The sequence below is a fragment of the Pteropus alecto genome, unplaced genomic scaffold (genome assembly GCF_000325575.1).
Source record: "Pteropus alecto unplaced genomic scaffold, ASM32557v1 scaffold15, whole genome shotgun sequence".
Lineage (NCBI taxonomy): Eukaryota > Metazoa > Chordata > Mammalia > Chiroptera > Pteropodidae > Pteropus > Pteropus alecto.
Window position 1 is genome coordinate 847497 of NW_006436286.1, and position 8366 is coordinate 855862.

At 60.0% G+C, this 8366-nt stretch overlaps 1 protein-coding gene across 1 annotated transcript in view; it reads left to right on the forward strand.

The window, feature by feature from the left end:
• Positions 1-3232: 3232 nt before the first annotated feature.
• Positions 3233-8366, forward strand: part of ARHGAP17 (Rho GTPase activating protein 17) — a 37550-nt gene continuing 32416 nt past the window's right edge. The window contains exons 1-5 of the mRNA XM_025047278.1: positions 3233-3292; positions 5144-5235; positions 6504-6621; positions 7082-7269; positions 7821-7860. Coding sequence (XP_024903046.1) covers positions 3233-3292; positions 5144-5235; positions 6504-6621; positions 7082-7269; positions 7821-7860 — 498 coding nt within the window. The remainder of the gene's footprint in view (positions 3293-5143; positions 5236-6503; positions 6622-7081; positions 7270-7820; positions 7861-8366) is intronic.

Below are 8366 nucleotides of genomic sequence, written 5' to 3' on the forward strand. Positions count from 1 at the left end.
GTGTAGAGAGAGACGATCCTGCGTTTGCGAAGCACAGTTTTGAAGGTTTCAGAATATCCTCTCATTTGCTGTCTTATTACAGTCTTTGAAAAGTCGCGTGAGGTTGTCGATGCAAACGTAAGTCAGGTGAGGTACGCAAAGGTCAAGGGGGTTATTTTGAGACCCCGGGGTTCGTTTGTGGTAGAGCTAGAACCAGCATCCAGCATGGAAACTGAGAGAGGCTCAGCCTTGGTCAGTGATCCTGAAATTGCCCTCATTCCGAGGGTCCGAAGATTGCGTGTGTAATCTATGCAGTGAGCGTCTACCTCGGTTTCTACACCCACGATGTGGGGGTAATAAAAAGGCCCCATACAGGTACATGCAATGGGATAATGTATGCTTAAAATGCTTTCACAGAAGAGTGTACTCGTGCAAAGTATTACTTAAAAGACTTAAATTCACTGTCCTGGGTCATGACCCATGAATTCCAGTTTTTACCACTTATCCATCTTTTGACCAGAGAGAGCTCTTTATAACTTTTTCCAACTTTTCAAAGTGTTTTTTAAGTTGACGGTTCATAGCCAATGACTGTGCCGCGCTGTTTCTGTTAAACAGCACATGTCATCGACAGGAGCGACTGGGTTGTGCGTCTGTGTTCTCGGCTGTCCCCTGGGTAGCAGCAGGGGCTTCCCAGCCCGTGTCCTGCACTCGGCGACTGGAATTGTCCCCTAGAGCTCACATCTGAGTTTTAGGTCCGCCAGCCGTCGGTGGCCCTCCGTGTCCTCCAGCTCATTGGTCGGCAAACCTTCCTTTTCAGCCAGGTGTCCTCGCCCCAGGTCTGTGGCCTGTGCTGGCCATTAGCCCGCTGGCCGCTGGCCAGGGCTCGCCTGGGTTGCACCCTGGGACAGCCCGGGGCTTAACACAAGCCGGGCCCCGCACCAGGGGTCCCCACTCAGTCGTTTTCTGGGAGAGACGAGCGCTCCAGGTCGTATTGTTTGATCACAACTTTGTTGAGATACACTTTGTGCATCATGAAACTCACCCATTTTAAGGGTTCCAGGCAATGGTTTTGCGTTTGCCGAGTTGTGTGGCCATCACAACAGTTGTTTCAGAAGTTTCGTCACCCCGGTAAGACCGTCGCCCGCTCACCCTCAGCCGCCCCCAGTCTCCTGTCTGCCTTGGCGGCTCTGCTGCTTCTGGCCATTCCTTATGATGAGTTGGAGTCACCTGTGTCGATCTTAAAGTGCCTCCGGGCCGTCACTTGTCACGGTGGCTGAAGACCACTGCCCTTGCCAGCATTGTTCTTTCTTTGTCTGTTCCCCGGGTTCAGCGGGCTGTGCCCAGGGCTGCGTTTACATAAGCTGTGGACACAACGGGCCCTCGGAAGCCGGGCCGAGAACTTGATGCTCGTGCGCCCCGCCGTCTCCGGGGTGTGCTGTCAGACGTGCCGCCTTGGGAAGAAACACGCAGGCTCGGGCCAGCCCCGCCGGCGGCCAGCACACGGTCAGAGCCAGGACGGTGGACCGGCCCCTCCACGTCCTCTGTCCTCATTGTGGCACTTCGTAAAATGTTTCTCATGTTTTTTTCCTGCTTAAGTAAATTTTGAAATCTGAAGCTCGGCTGCATCCAGGTCCGAGCGGCTGCTTCGTGGGACTAGAGTAGGCCGGGGAGTGAGGGGCCTGGAGTCCCCTGGAGTCCACAGAGGGGAGTCGCCCAGTGTGCGGTGGCCTTGAAGCTGTGACTCTGCCACAAGCCGGAGTCGCTGGGGCTTGTAGGCTTAGCACGTGGTCACGGCAGGGCCAGCAAATAGATTCCGTTCTGCGTGCCAGCGGGGCACGAAGCCAGCTGACCACACAACGCTGCGGGGCCGCTCACATGTGTAGGAAAGCGATAAAAGTCAGTTCCATTTATTTTAAAACGTAACAATTCATCTTCGTCATGGATTGATCGATAAGGTTTCTGCTATTGTTGAAAGTCAAACGTGATTGTTACTCATCTTAGCGATGCCGTCGACGTGTGGGCAGAACGCCATCATTTGGGGAAATGACTCAGAGGACAGCGCTACTGGATGTGTTTCGCCCCGGTTATTACCAGGACACTGTCTGCTGGGCCATGGTCCCTCTGCAAACACCCTTTCTCCTCGGCGTCGTGCACGGGCTGTTTTTTTCTGTCCCCTCACCATCCCTTTAGGGTTCTGTAAACTCTCATAGGACTTTCTAAACTGCTTGGTGGCCCGGGTAACATTGTTTCACTTACAAAGTGTCAGAGGGGCCTTTATTTTAAAAATCCAATTGTGTAGATTTCAGCTTCCTTCCCAGAAACCGATATCTCTAATGAGATAAAACCGGAAAAGCACACTCAGCACCCGCTGGCTCGCTGGGGAGGCGGCCGTGTCGTCCAGAGAGGGTGCTGGGGAGGCGGCCGTGTCGTCCAGAGAGGGCGCAGAGGGCCGGCGGGCCTCGTGAGCCCTATAGCGGGAGCCGGCAGCGTCAGGTGCACAGTGGTCCCCAGCAGGGTGAAGCGCAGCGCTGAGCTGCGGGCCTGGCCTCCGTGATGTCACCGTGCCGTCCGCGCCCTCGGGGGCCACGTGCTGCTGCCGCCCTGGGCCCGCGCTGGCAGGTCACAGCAGGTCGGCCACAGCTAGTCTTGCTCATCCAAGATGCATTCAGGTCTTTGCAGGTGACCAGAGCTTAAAGTCCGCTTATTAAGCGTTCTTTCCATGCCCCGTTTCTGTTGTTCATTTTAATTGGTCTGTCCAAGGGACTGTCAGTAAAACACCAGCAGGACTAAGATCTGGGTGGGCTTGTCACCCGACACACAGCTGTGATCTTCAGGGTCACGGGCCACTGGTGTTTGTTCGGTGTTTGTGTTGGCTCTTGGGCCCACGTGTGCCATCCGGGTGGCAGGAAGGCGGGCGAGCTGCTGCCGGGACCCCGTCAGGCCAGCCACCACCCCGAGACACGGGTTGGGCGTGTGCAGGAGCCCTCTTTGGGGTGAGCGGAATCGGGCGGTGATTGGAGGGGCCGAGGCTTCTCCTGCACACGGCTGGGGTCGGCACACTGGCCTGGCCCGGGTCTGGCTGCCGTGGCTTAGAGTGGCTTTTGCACTTTTGAGTGATTGGAAAAAAGTCAGAAGAAGAAGATTTCATGACGTGAGGAATGTGTGAATTCAGATTTCAGTGTCTGCAAATGAAGTTCATTGGCACACAGCTAGGTCCCCTCGTTTACTTGTCACCTGGCTGCTTTGTGCCACGATGGCAGAGCTGAGTAGCCGGGACAGCAGCTGCATGGCCTGTGAGCCTGAAATGCTGATCGTTTGGTCTTTCCAGAAAAGTGTGCTGACGCCTCACGTTGACAGTTGCATTTATTTAGGTCTCGTCCTGAAGTCCGTTTATAACTAGGGATCAGGAAGAAAATAGGCGTCATACTGTTTCGGCGTGCTGGGGGCCGTGGGTGGCTGGAGGAGAGACGCAGTTTCTGATTCTCTCTGTCACCAGCGTCACCAGCGCTGGACTCTGCCTCCACATTCGGACTGTTTATCAGAGCCAGCCACCCGTTCCCTTTGGCAGCTGCTGCTTGAACCCAAGGCCGACTGTCCAGGAAGAGAGAACGGGCTTCCAGGCTGCAGCACGCCGTGGGGCTCCCCACCATGGGGACCCCTGCCATGGTGACCCCCGCCGTGGGGGTCCCTGTGCGGCCCGGGCCCTGCTGCCTTCTCCTGGCTTCAGCACTTTCTGACAGGCTGCTTGAGATGGGAGCGTCTGTTCCCCGGGCCTGGGGAGGTGCGCCTGCCAATCACGCCTGCCGACCTCGCCTGCCGATCACGCCTGCTGGCCGCGGGGACCAGGGCCCTCCAAGGGGATCCTGTGGGGATCATGAGGGGAAAATCCGTGCTTTACCGAAAAGTGATAAATACGTTAAAAACCCCGCTGGCATCAGCCGTGATCGGACGGCCAGTGAGATCGCCCGGCGACTCACATAGGAAAAAACAAAGGCCGGACTGAGAGGCGAGCGGGGCGCTTCCTGCGCTGCATTGTTCTCCGTCCCCGGGCAGGAAGCGTCCCGGTGGCTGTTTTCCAGCGGAGCACGCCGGGCACAGAGGCTGCGACGAAGCGGAAACCCACACGCAGAAGCCGCAGGCCTGGGCGTGAGACGCCGCTTCAAAGCGGACACAGCGCACGCTGGTTGTAGCGCTGGGTCGCTTTGCCCGCTGCTCCACGTGGTCTTTAGGTGCCTGACGAGCTCAGGGTGTTGCCCGCCCCGCCCCCCGTTTATTAACGGATTAGAAGGAACTGCTCAAGGTGGCACGTCCCAGTGCGACCCGGTGTCTTGGGCCGATGGACGGGCCTGAGTGGGCGCCGGGCCAGCGGTCTGAGTCATCGCCATCTCCGGTAAGACAAGGGCTCGCACGCCGTTGAGCATAGATGGGGCCGAGCCGTGTCACTTGGACTGCGTGTTGAGGCAGGTGGGGCTGGCGGTCCAGCCGGGGTCTCTGTGGCTCCTGCCTGTGTGTACGTTACCTTTCAGAGTCCCAGTTTGTCACTTAAAAGTACCTTTTCCTGGGTGTCCGTCACGCACGGACTGGAGGAATCGTGATGCTGAACGGCCGCACTCCCCGTCCGCGCGCGGGATGCTGCTGGCCGCTTTCCTCCCCCGCGGGCAGACGGCGCCCTGCGCACGTTCTTCTCTGCCCGCGGAGACCCTCCGGTGCCGGGTCCGCGGCTTAGACCCGCCCGCCCTCCACTGTGGGCCCTCTGGGCGGCTCTTCTGTTTTCCTCCTGTGCTTTCCCTGTCCCTGCCGCCGCTTCCGCCGTGCGTCCCTGTCCCTGTTCCAAGCACTCGCCAGTCACTTCCTCGTCCACGCCCGGGGAGGCTGTCCCCCCCCTCCCCCCACCTCGGCCAGCCCCGCGGCGTTTCACAGCCTTCTCCCCACTCGGATGGGGCGGCTGTGACATTGCCAGGCAGAGGGACCGTTTCGGCTCCGTCGTCACCTCATGGGACCACCGTGTGTGCATGTGTGTGCACGTGCGTGTGTGCTCAGTGCGGCGGCCACCTTGCTGTGGCGGCGTGGGTGGGGTGCCCCAGGGAAGACGCACAGTGGCTGATGGGCACGTGAGACCACACGGGGTGTCGCCTTGCACCCGTTGGGGCGGCCGTCACCATAGGACGAGGTGCGTGTTGGTGCGGGCGTGGAGAGCCTGGAGCCCTTTGACGCCCATGCTGGGGTCGTGATTTGGTGCAGCCACTATGGAAAACGGTATGGAGGTTCCTCCAACAACAGGGCCATCTCAGCCCTGGGTGTTTATCCAAAGGCAGCGAAATCAGTATCTCAAAGAGATTCCCGCACCCCACGTCACAGCCAGACGGGGGAATGGCCTGAGCGTCTGCCAGCATGTGCATGGACAGAGATGCCCTAGCGCACGCCCTGGGCTGCCACGCAGCCGTGAGGTCTGCCGCTCGCAGCACGGTGAACCCGGGGGTCGTTGCACCCGCCGAAGTGAGCCAGAGACAAAAGCCGATTTCACATCCGTGTAGAATCTTCTTTTTTAAAAGAAGAGTTGAACTCATAGAATAGTTGCCAGGGCTGGGGTGTGGGTGGGACGGGGCGATGCCAGCCAGAGGGTGCCAGCTTCAGGATAAGACGCGTGAGCTTGGGGGCCTGACGGACAGCACAGTGACTGTAGCCAGTGACGCCGCGTCGAACACCGGAAGCCACTCAGAGACCAGGTCTTCACTGTTCTTAGAGCAGCTGCCGCGGAGTCGGTGACGGGGAGGTGAGGGTGAGCGCACTCGCCTGAGCGTGGTGTCGCGTCGCGGTGTAAATCAGAGCATCCCGTTTACACTTCAGGTACATCCAGCGTTACTGGTCCGTTATACTCAGCACAGCCGGGTCAGCCCCTCTGTCAGTATCGGTAACTTTCTAATTTCAGCAAACCCTAAGAGCTGGTTAAGGAGATGCATCGGCTCTCTTTGCAGAGTGGGTTTTGTCAGTGCGGCAGACAGCGCGTCCATGAGGCAGGAAGCGTGGGGCGGGCTCTTTCTAAGTGGCGTGCTCACGTTTTCACGCCTGTTCCATGCAGTTTTCGGCCTCTGAATTTAAAGCGGGGGGGTGCGTCTAGTTGTTGCTTTGCTGGAAGGACGATGAGGACACGGATTCGCCCCGAACCCTCCGAGGTCCCGCGGCCCGGTGCCTTCTCTGTGTCGGCAGTTGGGCCCAGTGCCACGGAGCTGGGGCCGCGTTCACTGGGCGGGCCTCACACTGTGAAAACACCGGGCGTGGCGTGTAGGAATGCGCCGGCTCCCCGTTTTCTGGAATTTGAGAGCGTGTGCACGTGCACTTTAAAGTCAGACACCGCGAAGGGCTCATCTGGTCGCAGTCACATGGCTTCTCCCCGCACATGCCCACCCTCCCGGGGGGCGGTCCCCAAGCAGGGGCGGCGCCTTTCGGAGTTTAGCTGCCTCCCGTGCGTTTCCTTACACCACATGTGCAAACGTGTGGCTGCCTAGCCTCGGTGCCTCTCTCAGGGCTGCGGCTGTGCCGGCCATCACATCCCGCATCCCATCCCGCAGCACAGTCGGCTACGACGCCAGGATGAGTTGCTGCACGATGGGCACGCTGTGTTGGACAGTCGTTTGCGGATGGGTACGGTTGCAGGACCGTGCTGTGACCGCCGTCCTGAGGGGCGGTTACGTGCTCGCGGCCGGCCCACTCTGGCTCGTCACTCACGCTCACTCTTCCTCTGCTGTCGTTTTAAAACGGCTTCGCGTCGTAAGGACAGACCTGCTCTGAGTCTCCCCTTGCGAGCCTGCGAATGCAGCCGGCCCGGGAGCAGCTCGCCCGAACCGCTCGGGCCCGCGTCTGCGTGGGTTTTTCCAGTAAATGCTGCAGACGTGTTTTCTCCTTATGATTTTTTTAGTCACATTTTCTTTATCTGACTTTGCCGTTAGAATACCGTATGTGAGACACATCGCGTACGGAATACGTGTGCATGGACTGTGTCGCTGCCAAGTCCCGGGCAGCAGCAGGCTCGTGGCAGTTTGGGGGGCAGAGGTCAGGTGCGGCCCCCGAGCCCACGGAGTTCAGGGTTCACCTGTCTCTGTAGGCGTTGGCACTTTCCCGCTGTGACCCACCCCTGGGGGAGCCGTCAGGTGTGCGGCGCCCTGTTCAGGCCTTTGAGTCCCGGCCAGAGCAGACAGGTGAGAGCCACACAGGCCGCCGCGGCGTTTCACTCCAGGAGGGCGAGGCTGCCAGGGGTCCGGGGACCCTGCTGCCGGCCACGGTCTCTGCAAGGCGGGTGGCGCCTGGGGCCGTCCTGAAGCACAGGCGGCGCTGAGCTGCGAAGTGACTTGTTGGGGTAAAGGAGAGAAGTCTGAGGGAGGGCGTGCTGCCGCGTGTCACCGCGTGTCACTGCACAGGGCATCTGCCTTTGTGACAGACCAGCTGCCGTAAGGCGGTGAGGCCTGTGGTCATTCGAGGAGCTGACGTGTAAGCGTCTGCGGAGGGTCCTTCCTCGGCGGTGGCCGTGGAGCCCCGGGCTCGTGCACAGTGCCGGCCACTCCCGAGCTGCCGCGTCGGTCTCCCCAGGCCGGTCTCCCCGAGTTTGGGAGCCGCTGGTTGGGGCGTTTCTGCTCGTTCTGAGTTGCTGTTCTCTGCAAACTTCTGTTCGTTTTCTTTAGTTTCGCTTGCGTCGCCCCCAATGTAAAACCTGCCGAAGCCCCCCCACCCCCCGCACCCTTCATCTCCGCCTCGTTGTCTTAATCTCCAGGGTGACGCCCGTTAGCTGCCATGCGTTGCCTCTCGTTTCTGGGTTTCTAACTGTGAACTTTACCTTTTCCCCACAGAGCGGAGAAAACCGAAGTCCTCAGTGAAGACCTGCTACAGGTAACGACGTCCGGCCCTTTGCAAACGCCCTGCTGGAGGCCCGCAGGGAGGAGTCCGCAGGGAGAAGTCCGCGGGCGAGGGCCGCGGTCCGCTGTGTTGCTCGTTCACTCACCCGGGCCCCCGGGGAACGCGTCGGCGTGCTGGGGGAGGGCAGAGTCGCGTGCGGTGAGGGGCACGTGAGGCTCGGTGTCACGTGACGGAGGTCAGATGGCGCAGTCCCGCCGTCTGGGGCCCGGTCGCTGGCACTGCGGCCTGGGCAGGGGCCCTGGGCAGGTCGAGGGCTCTGCCTTGGTGCTGTGTTGGTGCCCACGGTGGGCCCAGCCCTGCCACCTGTAGGACACACGGCCCCCGGCTCCAGCCCCGAGTCGTGACTCCTTGCTCCCTCTTCCCATCTGGTTCCTTAGCTCTGGGCCGAGGGGGTCCTGAGGGACTTTGGATCTCGGTGACAGTGACCAGATCTGCCAGATCCACCGTGAGGCCATAGGGTGGCCTCAAGTTCTGAGCTC